The sequence below is a fragment of the Myxine glutinosa genome, chromosome 7 (genome assembly GCF_964187855.1).
Source record: "Myxine glutinosa chromosome 7, kmMyxGlut1.1, whole genome shotgun sequence".
NCBI lineage: Eukaryota > Metazoa > Chordata > Myxini > Myxiniformes > Myxinidae > Myxine > Myxine glutinosa.
In genome coordinates, this window is record NC_136267.1 from 49,803,719 (window position 1) to 49,823,754 (window position 20,036).

General features: G+C 46.6%; 1 protein-coding gene across 1 annotated transcript in view; it reads left to right on the top strand.

Annotated features, from left to right (window-relative positions):
* The window catches only part of LOC137430743 (NFX1-type zinc finger-containing protein 1-like), a 207,167-nt gene that overhangs the window by 141,444 nt on the left and 45,687 nt on the right, over positions 1-20,036 (top strand). Inside the window, exon 11 of the mRNA XM_068121518.2 lies at positions 3,153-3,289. Coding sequence (XP_067977619.2) covers positions 3,153-3,289 — 137 coding nt within the window. The remainder of the gene's footprint in view (positions 1-3,152; positions 3,290-20,036) is intronic.

The following is a 20,036-nucleotide window of genomic DNA, read 5'->3' on the forward strand; positions in this document are numbered from 1 at the left end:
CTCTCCGGCCTTGCTCCCCCAGCTCTCTCTGTGCTCTGTCCCCCAAATATTCCTACAGGTCGCACAAGATCTGCCAGCAACCCTCTGATGGTTAAACTGCCGAAATCTCGGCTCTCTGCTCACCTTCACTCTTTCATTCCTCTTTTCTCCCGCCTGTGGAACAAACTCCCACACTCCCTTCAATCCCTCTCCTCCCTCCAGGTCTTTAAAACAGCTGTTCACCACCATCTCTTATCTTCCCCCATCCATAACCTTGATCTTTTCTACCCCCACTAATTCACCCCAGATCCACCTTGTTTGAAATTCCAACTTCTTTCCTGGAAATCCTGGCAGTGTCCATATGTTTATACCTCTCCCACCCCCACCCCCCCTTCACATGCCTCCCCCCCAAAGCCCTCTCCCTCCCACAGATCTCTCGATGTCTCCATGTCTCTTGGGCCCTGCTCTCAAATGTTGTGTTTGTGTCCTTCCCCCTCTCTCCCCATCTTGTCTACCGCTCCCGATGTTATTTGTTTTATGTGTCTGTTTGTCTTTCTGTGTGATTAATGTTCGCTCTTTCACGAGCCTCGATCTTGTATACAAAAAAAAAAAAGAAAAAGAAAAAAAGAAAAAGGTGGGAGTGCATCAGGGGTCGGTACTAAGTCCACTACTATTTGTAGCTGTGATGGAGGTGCTGGCTCAGAACGTAAAGGAGGGTTTACCGTGGGAGTTGTTGTATGCAGATGATCTGGTGTTGATTGCGGAAAGTATGGATGGACTGAAGGAAAAGATGAACAAGTGGAAGGAATGTATGGAGACAAAAGGTCTGAAGGTGAACATAGGAAAGACAAAGGTGATGGCAAGTGGTAAAGCATGGTGTGGTGAGGTAGAAAGAACTGGGAAGTGGCCGTGTGCTGTGTGCAGGAAGGGTGTCGGAGTGAACTCCATTCAATGTACAATGTGCGGTGAGTGGTTTCATCAAGAATGTAATTGTCTGAGAGGGTCATTAACCAGTGTGGCAGCTACATTCAAATGTAAGGTGTGCACAGAGGGACCTGCAGATGGAGGAAATGTTGTGTTGGATCTTGGAGACGGCGTGAAGCTGGAAGGTGTGAAAACATTTTGCTACCTCGGAGACATGCTGAATGGAGAAGGTGGATCAGACTCGGCAACGTTTGCAAGAGTGAGATGTGCATGGAAGAAGTTTCGGGAACTGAGTGGCGTGCTGATGAGGAGGGGAGTGTCGTTGAAGCTGAAGGGAAAGGTGTATGCTGCATGTGTGAGAAGTGTTATGATTTATGGGAGCGAGACATGGGTAATGAACGTAGAGCAGCAACGAAGGCTGGAAGGAGTGGAAATGCGAATGGTTAGGTGGATGTGCGGAGTATTGTTGAGAGAGAGGAAGACAAATGATGAATTGCAAAAGTTGATGGGAATAGAGCTTGTGATTGATGCTGTGAAGAGGAACAGGTTGAGATGGTTTGGTCATGTGTTGAGGAAGGATGAAAGTGACTGGTTGAGAAGAGTGATGGAAATGAATGTAGAAGGAGGTAAAGGCCAGGGAAGACCGAGAAAGACTTGGCTAAAGATGGTGGAAGAAGAAATGCGGGCAAGGGGGTTAACAAGGAGAGATGCAGAAAATAGGGCAAAATGGAGAAGATTGTCATGGGGACCGCAAGGCTAACCCCCGCTCTAGCAGTGAAAATGGCCTTAAAATGCATGTTGTTGTTGTTGTTGGTCTTGTGTGTTAATCTCTGTCTGTCTGCATGTCAATCGCCTACAGGTCACAATTTTCAATCGATCTTCACCAAACTTCACCAAATGGTGGAGTGATCATAAGCAAGAAGCGTATTGTTTTTGGCATCAAAAGGTCAATAGGTCAACATAGGCCAAAGGTCACCAACTTTGTCAAATTTCTAAAATCCTCAATTTTCATCCGATTGACTTGAAATTTGAAGATAATTTGCATATTTGGTCACTGAATTCAACCACCAAGTATGTTTGAGGGCTGCATCGGCCAAAAGGTCAGCATAGGCCAAAAGGCCAACATAGGCCAAATTCCAAAAGTCCTCAATTATTATCCGATTAACTTGAAATAGTAAGTGGATTTGCATATCTGGTTACTGAATTCAACCACGAAGTATGTTTGAGGTCAACGTAGGCCAAAAGGTCAAAATAGGCCAAGTTTCTAAAATCCTCAATTTTCATTCAATTAACTTGAAATTTGAAGAGCATTTGCACATTTGGTCACTGAATTCAATCCCCAACTATTTTTGAGTTCAACATAGGCCAAAAGGTCAACATAGGCCTGAATTATAAATCCTCAATTTCCATCCGATCGAGTTGAAATTTTAAGAGGATTTTCATATCTGGACACTAAATTCAACCACCAAGTATTTTTGATGCCAACATTGGCCAAAAGGTCAATAGAGGCCAAGTTTCTCAAATCCTCCATTTTCATCTGATTGACTTGAAATTTGAATAGGATTTGCATACCAGGTCACTGAATTCAACCGCCAATTCTTTTTGAGGTCATCATAGGCCAACAACGTATTTTAGGGATATTTATTTGCACGATATATTTATTTTTTTGTCTGGTTTTTTTTCTTTTTGTCTGCACAGAATAAATATGATTTTCTCTGCAACCGTTGGTCCGATTGACAGGAAATTTTCACCATCGGTGCACCTCATGTAGAATTTGTTTAATGATAATTATGACATCATAGGTCACGTGGTACGGGCACAATCTTGGAAAAACCGAAAAACTTTGCACCTCCATCTCCCAAAGCGCTGCATAAACAAAATTGAGACATGGCTCATTGTAAAGAACTCCACGGGGAATAACATATGTAAATGATGATGTCAAAGGTTCCTCCATCATGACGTCATAATTCGACAAGTACAAAACTTCATCCGATGAAGATGAAATTTATTGAGCACTATGGATACATTGGTGGGGTTGGGGGAGGAGGAAATAATGATGACGTCTGGTCACGTGGTTCGGCCGCCATATTTGTTTGAACACAAAAGCTTTAAAAACCACTAAACATTCTGGCAAAGGTCTGCAATCTCTGATTTATCTTTCTTGTTTGTTTCACTTTGTATTCCATAATATAACATGTGGATACATATACATTGACCTGTTGAAATCAGTTTTTTCATTCATTTTGTAGAAATTTGAAAAGAACACGAGGGTGGCGGAGATGGTACGTGTGGCCCTAAAAAAGGCAAAGCCACTGACGCTGCTAGAAGAAGGTAGTGTGTGGAACATCTGGCAGATGAGCTATTTGAACAGGTGGAGACTTTACAGGTGAGATTTAAAATAGTTGACTTTTTGTGCCCCTAACCACTTAAAAGCTGCAATGCTTTTAACAAACTATGATTGAGAGAAGATAAGTGTCCCACGACCCTGCTATTGGTGTGCTTCCCCGCTTTCCACTATTCTGTTCTATGTTGTAGTTGGTCTACAATCCTCGACTTTGTATATGTTATTTTTAATGCAGCGCTCGCGACAAGAGATTTTAAAAAAGATGTTCGCTGTAGTTTTACTTTCCCAATGCACACAACAAGAATGAACTCCTGACTTAGTAGCATAACATAAGTGGTCCAATTTCAAATGTTCAGAATTTTTACAATTTCAAATGTTCAGAATTTTTCCATTTTTTAATGGTCAGAACACTCTTTTTCTTTGCAAATGCACTTGGCAGGTTTTGGCTTGTTAAATTGAAATTGTTAGGAATCGTTTTTCTGAAACTGTTTCTTAACCAAGCCTGACAATAGTATTTAATATTTAAAAAAACATGCACCATCTAAGCGTTATTGATTGGCTTATGCAGGTGCAGTATTACATGAATGACAATGACAGTTGTAATTGATGGGTAAAATCAACAATATATGTGATGAGTATCTAAGGTTACAACGTCATGAGACAAGCACTCAGATGATCAAGGTGAACAGTCAAACCGGGGAAGATGTAACGGGTGGGAGGGGGAGTGGAGTCTTAAGGAGTTTGAACCATCTCACCCCAGAGCCCTGCCCCCTCCAAGACATTTTACTTTTGCTTCTCTGAATTTGCTCGAAATGTTCTGCATTTCTAGCTGAACATAGGGATGTGGTGCAGTGGGTTTTTTTTTTTTTTTTTTGTATACAGAGTCGAGGCTCGTGAAAGAGCTAACATTTATCAAACAAACAAATCAAACAAACAAGCAAACAAAGTATATAAAAAGGGGAGCGGTCGACAAGATGGGGAGAGAAGGGGAGGAAGCACACAAACACAACATTTGAGAGCAGGGACATCGGGAGATGTGTGGGAGGGAGAGGGCCTGGGGGAAGGCAGGATAGGTAGAAAACGCAAGGACACCAAGGACTTTTTTTTTTTTTTTTTTTTTTTTTTTTTGTATACAAGATCGAGGCTCGTGAAAGAGCGAACATTAATCACACAGAAAGACAAACCGACACATAAAACATATAACATAGGGAGCGGTAGACAAGATGGGGAGAGAGGGGGAAGGACACAAACACAACATTTGAGAGCAGGGACCGAGAGACATGGAGACATCGAGAGATCTGAGAGAGGGCGAGGGCTTTGGGGGGGGGGGGCGTGGGAAGGGGGCAGTGGGAGAGGTATAAAACATATGGACACTGCCAGGACTTCCAGGAAAGAAGTTGGAATTTCAAACAAGGTGGATCTGGGGTGAATTAGCGGGGGTAGAAAAGATCAAGGTTTTGGATGGGGGAAGAAAGGAGATGGTGGTGAACAGCTGTTTTAAAGACCTGGAGGGAGGAGTGGGATTGAAGGGAGTGAGGGAGTTTGTTCCAGAGGCGGGAGAAAAGAGGAATGAAAGAGTGAAGGTGAGCGGAGAGCCGAGATTTCGGCAGTTTAACCATCAGAGGGTTGCTGGCAGATCTTGTGCGACCTGTAGGAATATTTGGGGGACAGAGCACAGAGAGAGCTGGGGGTGCAAGGCCGGAGAGGAGTCGGTAGAAGACAGAAAGACCACCTACCTGCCTGCGGTGAGTGAGTGAAAGGCCCTCAGAGATAGCTTCATCGCGGGAGATTCCAATAATTCTGAAAGCTTTGGTTTCAACAGCGTGAAGCCGAGCTAGGTGTGAGGCAGGAGCACCGGCCCATAGGGGAGAACAGTATTCCATTGAGCTGCGGATGAAAGCCTTGTATGTGGTGAGGAGCTCAGGTGTGCCGAGGAAGGACTTCGCACGACGGAGGATGCCCAGTCGGCGACTGGCTTTGGAGGCCAGCTTGGAAATGTGGTTTTCCCAAGAAAGATCATGGCAGATAGTGAGACCCAAAACCTTGACCGACAGAACTTCTTGGAGAGGATTGTTGAGAAAGTAGATGGGAGGGTTGTCCAGTCGATCTTTTCGGAGAGACATAGTAAGAGTGTGAGATTTGTCAGGATTGAAAGACATGTTCCACTTGTTTGACCAGTCTGTGATTTTGTCCAGGTCTTCAGAGAGTGAGGAGGCAGCAGACTGCCGATCTGAGGGAAGAGGAATGGAGTGGCAGAGAGTGGAGTCATCAGCAAAGAGATAGAGAGGATTTTCGAGAGAGTCAGAGAGATCATTGATGAAGACCAGAAAAAGCACGGGGCCCAGAACACTGCCTTGGGGAACTCCAGCCTGAACAGGAAGAGGAGATGAGAGAAACCCATTCAGGGCCACACGTTGACGACGACTAGAGAGGAAGTCCGCCAGCCATGCGTGGAGATTTCCATGGATACCAAAGGAGGAGAGTTTGGTGAGCAGAGCGGGGTGCCAGACCGTGTCGAAGGCACGTGATATGTCGAGGGAGACAGCTCTAATTTCCTGTTTGGCATTGAGGACCTCCATCCATTGTTGAGACAGCAGAAGCAGCATGTCCAGAGTAGAGTGACCTGGTCTGAAACCAAATTGATGATCAGAGATCAAGCCATTGGAGAAGAGGAAAGATTTCATATCAGAAGCAATGATGGATTCCATGACTTTGCTGATAATTGGGAGAAGGCTGATTGGTCTGTAGTTGCTAGGATCTGTTTTTGCACCTTTTTTGTGCAAAGCGGTGATGTTGGCTGATTTCCAAGCAGATGGCAGTTGACCTTGAGCAAAAGAGAGGGTGAAGAGAACAGAGAGAGGGTGAGATAGAGCAGCAGAGCAGGATTTTAGGACCCGTGGGCTGATGCCGTCGGGTCCAGTTGCAGAATCAGAGTCGAGGGTTGACAGAAACTTTTCCACCTTGTCAGGAGGAAAGGACACGGAGTCCAGGAGCAGCAGGGTACGACTGGGTATGGTTGGTACAGAGAGGGATGGGTTTGGGACACAAGATTTAGAGGCAAACACAGAGTTGAGGCATTCAGCTTTTTCACGTGCGGAGTCAGCTGTGTAGCCGTTTGAGGTAAGGGAGGGGATGGAGGGGGAACAAACACCAGAAACGGATTTGACCAGACGCCACCAGGATTTGGAAGAGGGAGACAGATAAGAGAGTTCGGTCTTGAGAACGGAGAGATATTGTTTCCTGGCTCTCCTGAGGGTGGACACACACTTGTTTCGGGCTTTGTGAAAGGAAATGAGATTTCCTTCCGTTGGATTTGCTTTCCAGGAGACGAAGGCAAGTTGTTTCTGGGCAACAGCCTCACCACAAGATTCCGTGTACCATGGACGGGAGGAAGGGTATGACAACTGAAGACGAGATGGGATAAATCTGTGCATGAGAGAGAGCAATTTACTTTGGAAGAATTCCCAGGATGAGTTGATGTCAGAGGTGGTAGAGATGGGAGACCAGTCCAGATGATTGATGGCTGCTTGAAGACCGTGCCAGTTGGCCTGAGTGAAATGCCAGACTCGTCTACGCTGAGCAGGCTCCCTGAGGATGGTCAGAGAGATGTCCACTTTAACAAGGACATGATCAGATGATCCGATCGGAGCAGAAGAAGAGCAGCAGACATTTTCAGGGAAGTTAGTCATAACCAAGTCCAGAAGAGAAGATGTTCCGTTGACTGAGATCCGGGTCGGGAAATTGACAGATTGTGTCAGTCCCAGTGAGTCGCAGAAGTCCTTTGCTGAGGAGCCATGGCTGGTGAGAGAGGTACCCACACCCAGCCAACTGGCATGATGACAGTTGAAATCACCACATATGAGGAAGAGAGAGTTGGGATGAGTAGATAGAAGTTGGTCCATATCATCAGACAGCGAGATGTAGATGGAGTCATCACTGTTTGGTGGACGGTACAACACACATATGAACAAGAGGTGGGAGCGAAGGGGAAGCCGTAGCCAGAGGTATTCCTGGGGGTGAGGTGGAGAGAGTGCAGTGCAGGGCGAGTGAGGAAGAGAGTTTTTGATAAAGATAGCAACCCCGCCTCCAGGACGAGGCTCAGGTCTATCATACCGGAGGAGGGAGTAGCCCGGGAGAGATACTATGGAATCAGAGACATCATAAAGGAGGAAAGTTTCTGTTAAGCAGATCACGTCTGGTTTGACAGAAGCAACCTGTATGGAGAGATCAGTTAAGTTTGAACGAAGGCCCCGGATGTTTGAGGTCCATACCGTTAATGAAGAGGAAGGGGGAGCATCAGATACAGAACAGGGGGGAGGAGGGGTAGGGTAAGATGTGGAAGAGGTGGAAGAGGTAGGGAGAGCTGTTGAAGGTGTGTCAGAGATTTCAGAATAGCTCGGAGAAAGGGAAGGATGGGGCGGACAAAAGGTTTGATGGTGATTGGGTGAGCCACAATGAGGTGTTATTTGAGGAGGGGGAAGAGCGAGGCAGAAGGTTGGGGGAGATGGAGGTGAGAGTTTGAAGGGGGAAGAAGCGGGGAGGACACTTTGAGGAGGGGGAGTGAGCGGGGGGAAATTGAGAAGCAATGAGGGTGGGGAGATTTGAAGGGGAGGGGTGAGGGGGGAGTTTGGGAGGGAAGGGACAAGGGGAGGGATTTGAAAGGGATGGGATATGGGGGAGATTTGGAGGGGAGGGGTGAGGCAGGAGTCTAGGAGGGGAGGGGCGAGGGGGCGTCTTGGCGGGGAGGGGTTAGGAGGTAGTTTAGGAGGGAGGGGGCAAGGGGGGAGATTTGAAAGGGATGGGTGATGGGGAAGATTTGGAGGGGAGGGGTGATGGGGAAGATTTGGAGGGGAGGGGTTATGGGGAAGATTTGGAGGGGAGGGGTGAGATTGGATTTTTGAAAGTGTACGATTTATGGGAAACGAACATTTATTGCAAAATGAGTTTCTTGTGATCTTCGAGTTAAAAATACGTTTAAGGACGCTGGATGGAGGATGGAGTGCAGGAGAGTTTAGGGAATGTAGAAAAAAGGCACTATAGGAGATGGATATTTTTTTTGGGATTAATTGATTTGGTGAGCAAGTCGAAAGCAGCCTTTTAAAGAAGAAGAAGAAAAAGGTGTTATAAAATATGACGGAATACATAACTTGAGGGGAAAGTGTAAACATTGAAGGTTAATGAGTGAAAACTATCTGGGGAAATGGGGGAGAAACACGTGGTCGAAGAACGAAACAACGAATAAGAATGAATAAACGAATGAGAACAGAGAAGGAAATGTTTTTTTTTTTTTTTTTTTTTTTTTTTTTTTTTTTTTTTTGAGTTGAGATTTACACAAGGAAGTAGGCTATGGGTGAAAAGCCTGGGAATACAGAGAACGAAAGTTATTGGATCACAAACGACGGACCACTGAGAGAAAAACAAAGCCTCAAGGTTGTACAGTGCACACTGTACAAGGCCTTGCTCGCGACACGGCAAACAGACGATCAATTTATGAAAGATAAACACCGAGAAACAACCAAAGTTGCACACAATAACTTCACACACCGAAAGATAAATACAGTTTCGACAAAATACAATTGTGAACAGACTTAACTTCGAAAAACGTGGAGACCGTGTGGAGCTTTGAAAATCCCTGCCGCCGTCTCCAAGATCTCGCGAGATCTGCCAGGAAAGAAGACAAAAGTCACCTCAAAAAAGTGGATTTGGGGTGAAATTAGCGGGGGTAGAAAAGATCAAGGTTTTGGATTGGGGAAGATAAGAGATGGTGGTGAACAGCCATTTTAAAGACCTGGAGGGAGGAGTGGGATTGAAGAGAGTGAGGGAGTTTGTTCCAGAGGCAGGAGAAAAGAGGAATGAAGGAGTGAAGGTGGGCAGAGAGTCTTGATTTTGGCAGTTTAACCATAAGAGGGTTGCAGGCAGATCTTGTGCGACCTGCAGGAATATTTGGGGGACAGAGCCCAGAGAGAGCTGGGGGAGCAAGGCCGGAGAGGAGTCGGTGGAAGACGGAAAGACCACCGACCTGCCTGCGGTGAGTAAGTGAAAGGCCCCCGGAGATAGCGTCATCGCGGGAGATTCCAATAATTCTGAACGCTTTGGTTTCAACAGCGTGAAGACGAGCTAGGTGTGAGGCAGGAGCACCAGCCCAGAGGGGAGAGCAGTATTCCATTGAGCTGCGGATGAAAGCCTTGTATGTGGTGAGGAGCTCAGGTGTGCCAAGGAAGGACTTCGCACGACGGAGGATGCCCAGTCGGCAACTGGCTTTGGAGGCCAGCTTGGAAATGTGGTTTTCCCAGGAAAGATCATGGCAGATAGTGAGACCCAAAAGCTTGAGTGACAGAACTTCTTGGAGAGGATTATTCAGAAAGTAGATGGGAGGGTTGTCCAGTCGGTCTTTTCGGAGAGACATCGTAAGAGTGTGAGATTTTTCAGGATTGAAAGATATGTTCCACTTGTTTGCCCAGTCTGTGATTTTGTCCAGGTCTGCAGAGAGTGAGGAGGCTGCAGACTGCCGATCTGAGGGATGAGGAATGGAGTGGCAGAGAGTGGAGTCATCAGCAAAGAGATAGAGAGGATTTTCAAGAGAGTCAGAGAGATCATTGATACAACAACAACAACATGCATTTTAAGGCCATTTTCCCTGCTAGAGCGGGGGTTAGCCTTGCGGTCCCCATGACAATCTTCTCCATTTTGCCCTATTTTCTGCATCTCTCCTTGTTAACCCCCTTGCCCGCATTTCTTCTTCCACCATCTTTAGCCAAGTCTTTCTCGGTCTTCCCCGTCCTCTACTTCCTTCTACATTAACTTCCATCACTCTTCTCAACCAGTCACTTTCATCCTTCCTCAATACATGACCAAACCATCTCAACCTGTTCCTCTTCACAGCATCAATCACAGGCAATATTCCCATCATCTTTCGCAATTCATCATTTGTCTTCCTCTCTCTCAACGATACTCCGCACATCCATCGAACCATTCGCATTTCCACCCTTTCCAGCCTTCGTTGCTGCTCTACGTTCATTACCCATGTCTCGCTCCCATAAATTATAACACTTCTCACACATGCAGCATACACCTTTCCCTTCAGCTTCAGCGACACTCTCCTCCTCATCAGCACGCCACTCAGTTCCCGAAACTTCTTCCATGCACATCTCACTCGAGCAGCCGTTGCCGAGTCTGATCCACCTTCTCCATTCAGCATGTCTCCGAGGTAGCAAAATGTTTTCACACCTTCCAGCTTCACGCCGTCTCCAAGATCCAACTCAACATTTCCTCCATCTGCAGCTCCCTCTGTGCACACCTTACATTTGAATGTAGCTGCCACACTGGTAAATTACCCTCTCAGACCACTACATTTTTGATGAACCCACTCAGCACACATTGTACATTGAATGGAGTTCACTCCGACACCCTTCCTGCACACAGCACATGGCCACTTCCCTGTTCTTTCCACCTCACCACATGCTTTACCACTTGCCATCACCTTTGTCTTTCCGATATTCACCTTCAGACCTTTTGTCTCCATACATTCCTTCCACTTGTTCATCTTTTCCTTCAGTCCATCCATACTTTCCGCAATCAACACCAGATCATCTGCATACAACAACTCCCACGGTAAACCTTCCTTTACGTTCTGAGCCAGCACCTCCATCACAGCTACAAATAGTAGTGGACTTAGTACCGACCCCTGATGCACTCCCACCTTCACCTCAAACTCACCACTGTTCCTGTCCTTCGTCCTTACAGCTGTGCGCGCTCTTTTGTACATTGCCATCACTACTCTGATCAACCATTCCTCCACTCCTAACTTCCTCAATGCCCATGTCAATACTTTGCGTGGAACCCTATCGAATGCTTTCTCCAGATCAACAAACCCAAAAAACAACTTCTTCCTCTTATCCATGTACTTCTCCTGCAACTGCCTCACAATGAAAAGCGCATCTGTCGTTCCTCTTCCTGGCATAAATCCAAACTGCATTTCGTCAATCTTCACTTTCTTCCTTATCCTCCTCTCCAACACCCTTTCCAATACCTTCATTCCATGCTCCAATAACTTTATCGCTCGGTACGAGCCACACTCCAGAGGGTCACCTTTCCCCTTGTATAGAGGGACGAGGGTACTCAGTTCCCAATTCACTGGAATGCGGCCTTCTTTCACCACCAGATTACAGATCTCTGTCATTCTCTTCACACCCCAACTTCCTGCTGCCTTCAACATATCTCACGCAACTCCCGTCGGCCCTCCCGCTTTTCCACTCTTCATTGCTTTTATCGCTTCCTTGGTGTTGGGCTAGCGGCTAGGGTGCCGGCGTAGGATCCTAGGATCCTGGGTTCGAATCCCGGTCGATCGCTGAATTAACGCCAGGGGGGTTGACTCAGCCTGTCATCCTTCCGAGGTCGGCTAATTGAGTACCAGTTCACTGGTAATTCCCTGTTTGTCGTTAAAGGCGGCAAAAAGGGTTGGCGTCAGGAAGGGCATCCGGCCGTAAAACATTGCTTCAAAAAGGGGACCAAAAAAACAACAACAACCACGGTTCTCGAAAAAGGCCAACCCCCGCTTGCGGGGAAAAATGGCCTCTAAAGGTGGTTATTATTTTTTTTTTTTTATATTGCTTTTATCGCTTCCTCAACTTCCTTCTCAGTTATCTTCTCTGCCGGTCTTAAAACTGGGTTACTCTCTATGTTGCCATCCCATTCATTCTCTGTATTCAACAGCATTTCCATATATCTTTTCCATCTTCCTTTAATTCCATCTGGGTCGACAACGATTTGTCCCACTTCATCCTTCAAGCAACTCACCCCCATCACATCACAACTCTCTTTCGCTATGTGCTTTGCAATCCTGAATACTGCTTTCTGACCCTCTTCCGAATCCAAGCGTTCTCCGAACATTTTCCTACATGCCTCCTGCGCCTTTGCTACCTCTTTCTTTGCAGCCTTCCTGGCTGCCTTATAACTTTCATGCTCTGCTGTTTCTGCTCCCGTACCCTTCGCCTTCTGCCACTCTTTGAACTTCTTCCTCTTCTCGTCAATCCTCTTTCCAACTTCAACATCCCACCACCATGTTTCCGAGTGCCTCGGTGGTCCTTTTGTCCATCCACATACCTCACCAACGGCTCCCAACAGACGAGCTTTCATTGACATCCAACCACTTTCAAGCTCAACCACATCATCCTCTACCCTACTCAGCCTCTCTTTTAATGCCTCCCTTACTGTCACCTCTTTCAACCTCCACACCTTCATTCTCGGTTGGTACTTCACCCGCCGAGCTCTCCTCGCACCTTTCACCCTTATGTCGCAGACAACCAAGTGGTGCTGTGAAACAGCCTCCTCCCCCGGGATCACCTTTGTGTCCCGGAGGTGCCCCCTATCTCGCCGACGCACCATCAGGTAGTCAACGGTTGTCGTCGACCCACTTGACGTGTATGTAACAAGCTTATTGTCCTCTTTCTGGAACTGAGTATTACAAATCAACAAATCAGCTCCATCAGCAAACTCCAAAATCCTTTCACCTTCTCCATTTCTCACACCATATCCGTAACCCCCATGAACTCCCTCAAAACCATCCATACTCCTTCCCACATGTCCATTCAGGTCTCCTCCCACCACAACAACTTCCTCATCTTTCACGTTTTCCATCAGCTTCTCTATCGCATACCAGAACTTGTCCTTCTCTTCATCGCTTCGACCAACCTGCGGAGCATATCCCGAGATGACGTCCACCAAGAGCTTTCCAATCATCATTTTCACCATCATCAACCTATCACTCACTCTAGTCACACTCACCACACTGTCTACAAACTCCTCAGAAAACAGGACACCAACACCATTCACGCCCTCCGGGCACCCTTGCCACACAAACTTGTATTTCTGTCCCTGCCTACCCTTCACCATTTTCACACCACTTCCCTTCCATCTCGTCTCTTGCACACAACATATGTCCACTCTTCTTCTGACCAATACTTCCACCACTTCTCCTGATCTCTCTGTCATTGTCCCTACATTCCATGTCCCAAACCTCAGAAACCGATCTCCACTTCGGGCTGTACCCTGCCCATCTGTAGTTGTAATTGTCATGGTTCTCTTTTTGAGGCAATGTTTTTATGGCCGGATGCCCTTCCTGACGCCAACCCTCTTAGTCGTAGCTTACGGCACGCAGGGATACGGTGTACCTATTCTGACCAGGGTGCACACTGGGAAACGTTTAAAACATGGAAATTCTGGAGAGGGGGGGGGGGGGGGGGCGTCAGCATCACGGCTGCGGTTTAAACATATTCCAACAATATCCAAACAGAACCATGAAAACCATGTAAAAACAATCCGGGAAAAGTCTCCAAGCGAGAACGTGGATTTGAGAAAGAAGGAGCAGAGGCGTCAGAAAACGAGATACAGGGGGCGGGGCACAAGCCGAGACGAGGAGGAGAGCGAACAAGCACGTGTCCGGGAGGAGAGAAAGAATCAATATAGAATTCTTTGTCTCGGGAGGTGAGGCGAGGGGGAGAAAACAAAATAAAAGAAACAAGCAATACAGTAAAGGAAATAACCCAAACCGACAAAACCCCGAAGGGGGGAGGGAAGCCCCAAGTCACCAGGCCGCACACGAGGTACGACCCAGAAAACGATTAATTACACACAAGTTTGCACGAACCACAAACCAACACCAACTAGAAACACACAATAACACGTACACAGCAAAATAACCAGTGGAAATTTGACAAGGACAAGAATGGGAAAACACTCAAACTTCGATGCCGTGGAGAGCTCGAAGCACGCCTCACTCGCCCGAGGAACCGGAAGTCAACCCACACAGAGCATACTAAGCTATATATTTCTAACTGTTCTTGAGTGACTCCAACTCTCCCCCATCTCCCCCATCCCCCCCCCCCCCCCCCCCCGTCCCCTCCGTCCCCCCCATGAATCTATTGATGAAGATCATTGATGAATTGAATTTGATCATTGAATAGATAGAATTGAATTGAATTGATCATTGAATAGATCATTGATGAAGACCAGAAAAAGCACAGGGCCCAGAACACTGCCTTGGGGAACTCCAGCCTGAACAGGAAGAGGAGATGAGAGAAACCCATTCAGGGCCACACGTTGACGACGACGAGAGAGGAAGTCCGCCAGCCATGCGTGGAGATTTCCATGGATACCAAAGGAGGAGAGTTTGGTGAGCAGAGCGGGGTGCCAGACCGTATCGAAGGCACATGATATGTCGAGGGAGACAGCTCTAATTTCCTGTTTGGCATTGAGGACCTCCATCCATTGTTGAGACAGCAGAAGCAGCATGTCCAGAGTAGAGTGACCTGGTCTGAAACGAAATTGATGATCAGAGATCAAGCCATTGGAGAAGAGGAAAGATTTCATATCCTAAGCAATGATGGATTCCATTGATTTTGCTGATAATTGGGAGATGGCTGATTGGTCTGTAGTTGCTAGGATCTGTTTTTGCACCTTTTTTGTGCAAAGCGGTGATGTTGGCTGATTTCCAAGCAGATGGCAGTTGACCTTGAGCAAAAGAGAGGGTGAAGAGAACAGAGAGAGGGAGTGAAAGAGCGGAAGAACAGGATTTTAGGACCCGTGGGCTGATGCCGTCAGGTCCAGTTGCAGAATCAGAGGCGAGGGTTGAAAGAAACTTTTCCACCTTGTCAGGAGGAAAGGACACGGAGTCCAGGAGCAGCTGGGTACGACTGGGTATGGTGGGTACAGAGAGGGATGGGTTTGGGACACAAGATTTAGAGGCAAACACAGAGTTGAGGCATTCAGCTTTTTCACGTGCGGAGTCAGCTGTGTAGCCGTTTGAGGTAAGGGAGGGGATGGAGGGGGAACAAACACCAGAAACAGATTTGACCAGACGCCACCAGGATTTGGAAGAGGGAGACAGATAAGAGAGTTCGGACTTGCGAACGGAGAGATATTGTTTCCTGGCTTTCCTGAGGGTGGACACACACTTGTTTCGGGCTTTGTGAAAGGAAATGAGATTTCCTTCCATTGGATTTGCTTTCCAGGAGACGAAGCCAAGTTGTTTCTGGGCAACAGCCTCACCACAAGATTCCGTGTACCATGGACAGGAGGAAGGGTATGACAACTGAAGACGAGATGGGATAAATCTGTGCATGAGAGAGAGCAATTTACTTTGGAAAGATTCCCAGGATGAGTTGATGTCAGAGGTGGTAGAGATGGGAGACCAGTCCAGATGATTGATGGCTGCTTGAAGACCGTGCCAGTTGGCCTGAGTGAAATGCCAGACTCGTCGACGCTGAGCAGGCTCCCTGAGAATGAATCAGAATCAGAGAGAGATGTCCACTTTAACAAGCACATGATCAGATGAGCCGATTGGAGCAGAAGAAGAGCAGCAGACATTTTCAGGGAAGTTAGTCATAACCAAGTCCAGAAGAGAAGATGCTCCGTTGACTGAGATCCGGGTCGGGAAATTGACATATTGTGTCAGTCCCAGTAAGTCGCAGAAGTCCTTTGCTGAAGAGCCATGGCTGGTGAGAGAGGTACCCACACCCAACCAACTGGCATGGTGACAATTGAAATCACCACATATGAGGAAGAGAGAGTTGGGATGAGTAGACAGAAGTTGGTCCATATTATCAGACAGCGAGATGTAGATGGAGTCATCACTGTTTGGTGGACGGTACAACACACATATGAACAAGAGGTGGGAGCGAAGGGGAAGCCGCAGCCAGAGGTATTCCTGGGGGTGAGGTGGAGAGAGTGCAGTGCAGGGCGAGTGAGGAAGAGAGTTTTTGATAAAGATAGCAACCCCACCTCCAGGACGAGGCTCAGGTCTATCATACTGGAGGAGGGAGTAACCCGGGAGAGATACGAAGGAATCAGAGACATCATGAAGGAGGAAAGTTTCTGTTAAGCAGATCACGTCTGGTTTGACAGAAGCAACCTGTATGGAGAGATCAGTTGAGTTTGATCGAAGGCCCCAGATGTTTGATGTCCATACTGTTAATGAAGAGGAAGGGGGAGCATCGGATACAGAACAGGGGGGAGGAGGGGTAGGGTAAGATGTGGAAGAGGTGGAAGAGGTAGGGAGAGCTGTTGAAGGTGTGTCAGAGATTTCAGAATAGCTCGGAGAAAGGGAAGGGTGGGGCGGACAAAAGGTTTGATGGTGATTGGGTGAGGCACAATGAGGTGTTATTTGAGGAGGGGTAAGAGCGAGGCAGAAGGTTGGGGGAGATGGAGGTGAGAGTTGGAAGGGGGAAGAAGCGGGGAGGACACTTTGAGGAGGGGGAGCGAGAGGGGGGAAATTGAGAAGAAATGAGGGTGGGGAGATTTGAAGGGGAGGGGCGAGGGGGGAGATTAGGAGGGAAGGGACAAGGGGAGGGATTTGAAAGGGATGGGATATGGGGGAGATTTGGAGGGGAGGGGTGAGGGGGGAGTCTAGGAGGGGCGGGGCGAGGAGGAGTCTTGGAGGAGAGGGGTGAGGGGGGAGCTTAGGAGAGAAAGGGGCAAGGGGGGAGATTTGAAAGGGATGGGTGATGGGGAAGATTTGGATGGGAGGGGTTATGGGGAAGATTTGGAGGGGAGGGGTGAGATTGGATTTTAGAAAGTGTACGATTAATGGGAAATGAACATTTATTGCAAAATGAGTTTCTTGTGATCTTTGAGTCAAAAATACGTTTGAGGACGCTGGAGGGAGGATGGAGTGCAGGAGAGTTTAGGGAATGTAGAGAAGAGGCACTGAAAGAGATGGAATTTTATTTTTTTGGGGATGAATAGATTTGGTGAGCAAGTCGAAAGCAGCCTTTTAAAGAAGAAGAAGAAAAAGGTGTTATAATATACGATGGAATACAGAACTTGAGGGGAAAGTGTAAACATTTAAAGGTTAATAACATTGAAAACTATCTGGGGAAATGGGGGAGAAACACGTGGTCGAAGAACGAACGAACGAATAAGAACGAATAAACGAATGAGAACAAAGAATAAGAACAGAGAAGGAAATGTTTTTTTTGTTTTTTTGTTTTTTTTTTAGTTGATTTTAAACAAGGAAGTAGGCTATGGGGTGAAAAGACTGGGAAAAGCAGAGAACGAAAGTTATTGGAGCACAAACGACGGACCGCTGAGAGGAAAACAAAGCCTCAAGGTTGGACACTGTACAAGGCCTCAAAAGACATGACACGAATTAACACGATTTTCTATACAGGTATGAAAGATTTGCACCGAAAATCTTCCTCGGGACACACGATACGTACAACACCATAAAATAAATACAGTTATAACGAAAATACAAATGGGAACAATTACTTAACTTCGATTTTGATGGAGAGCGTAGACAGCTGCGAATAAACGAAACCTCACCGGCAAGACCGGAAGCGGAAGCAGTAAAGTCAAACCGGAAAAGAAACCGAATGGAACTGAGATTGTAAATGGCTTAATGCAATTTTTTTTTTTTTAAATCACGGTAAGGATAATCGTACTGATTTACAGTGCATTCAGAAAGTATTCAGACCCCTTCACTTTTTCACATTTTGTTATGTTGCAGCTTTATGCTGAAATCGTTTAAATTCATTTTTCCCCTCATCAATCTCCACTCATTCAGTTTTTCAGTTTTTTTCAGTTCAGTTTTCAATTCAGTGATATTTCAGTTTTTTCTTTTTAATAAATTTGCAAAACATTCTAAAATCCTGTTTTCTCTTCGTCATTATGGGGTATTGAGTGTAGATTGATACAACAACAACAACAGCAGGCATTTTAAGGCCATTTTCCCTGCAAGAGCGGGGGTTAGCCTTGCGGTCCCCATGACAATCTTCTCCATTTTGCCCTATTTTCTGCATCTCTCCTTGTTAACCCCCTTGCCCGCATTTCTTCTGCCACCATCTTTAGCCAAGTCTTTCTCGGTCTTCCCCGTCCTCTACTTCCTGCTACATTCATTTCCATCACTCTTCTCAACCAGTCACTTTCATCCTTCCTCAACACATGACCAAACCATCTCAAACTGTTTCGCTTCACAGCATCCATCACAGGCTCTATTCCCATCATCTTTTGCAATTCATCATTTGGCTTCCTTTCTCTCAACGATACTCCACACATCCACCGAACCATTTGCATTTCCACCCTTTCCAGCCTTCGTTGCTGCTCTACGTTCATTACCCATGTCTCGCTCCCATAAATCATAACACTTCTCACACATGCAGCATACACCTTTCCCTTCAGCTTCAACGACACTCCCCTCCTCGTCAGCACGCCACTCAGTTCCCGAAACGTCTTCCATGCACATCTCACTCGAGCAACCGTTGCCGAGTCTGATCCACCTTCTCCATTCAGCATGTCTCCTAGGTAACAAAATGTTTTCACACCTTCCAGCTTCACGCCGTCTCCAAGATCCAACTCAACATTTCCTCCATCTGCAGCTCCCTCTGTGCACACCTTACACTTGAATGTAGCTGCCACACTGGTTAATGACCCTCTCAAACCACTACATTTTTGATGAACCCACTCAGCGCACATTGTACATTGAATTGAGTTCACTCCGACACCCATCCTGCACATAGCACATGGCCACTTCCCAGTTCTTTCCACCTCACCACATGCTTTACCATTGCCATCACCTTTGTTTTTCCGATATTCACCTTCAGACCTTTCGTCTCCATACATTCCTTCCACTTGTTCATCTTCTCCTTCAGTCCATCCATACTTTCTGCAATCAACACCAGATCATCTGCGTACAACAACTCCCATGGTAAACCCTCCTTTACGTTCCGAGCCAGTACCCCTATCACAGCTACAAATAGTAGTGGACTTAGTACCGACCCCTGAAGCACTCCCACCTTCACCTCAAACTCACCACTGTTCCCGTCCTTCGTCCTTACAGCTGTGCGCGCTCTTTTGTACATTGCCATCACTACTCTGATCAACCATTCCTCCACTCCTAACTTCCTCAATGCCCAGGTCACTACTTCACATGGAACCCTATCGAATGCTTTCTCCAGATCAACAAACCCAAGAAACATCTTCTTCCTCTTCTCCATGTACTTCTCCTGCAACTGCCTCACAATAAAAAAAGCACGTCTGTCGTTCCTCTTCCTGGCATAAATCCAAAGCCCGCTCGGAGTTTGCAAAAAAGCACCTAAAGGACTCTCATACTCTGAGAAACAAGATTCTGTGGGCTTTCATGTGTCTTTCACTGAGGAGAGGCTTACGTCTGGCCACTCTGCCAGAAAGCCCAGATCTGTGGAGTGTTGCAGTGATGGTTGTCCTTCTGGAAGTTTCTCTCATCTCCACACAGGATCTCTGGAGCTCAGCCAGAGTGACCATCGGGTTCTTGGTAACCTCTCTTACCAAGGCCCTTCTCCCCTGATTGCTCAGTTTGGCCGGGCGGCCAGCTCTCGGAAGAGTCCTGGTTGTTCCGAACTTCTTCCATTTAAGAATTATGGAGGCCACTGTACTCTTGGGAACCTTCAATGCAGCAGAAAAATTTTTGTAGGCTTCCCCAGATCTGTGTCTTGACAGAATGCTGTCTCTGAGCTCTGCAGGCAGTTCCTTCAACCTCTTGGCTTGGTTTTTGCTCTGATATGCATTGTCAGCTGTGAGACCTTATATAGACAGGTGTGTGCCTTTCCAAATCATGTCCAATCAATTGAATTTACCACAGGTGGACTCTAATCAAGGTGTAGAAACATCTCAAAGATGATCAAGAGAAATGGGAGGCATCTGAGCTAAATTTCAAGTGTCATAGCAAAGGGTCTGAATACTGATGTGAATGTGATATTTCAGTTTTTTCTTTTTAATAAATTTGCAAAACCTTCTAAAATCCTGTTTTCTCTTTGTC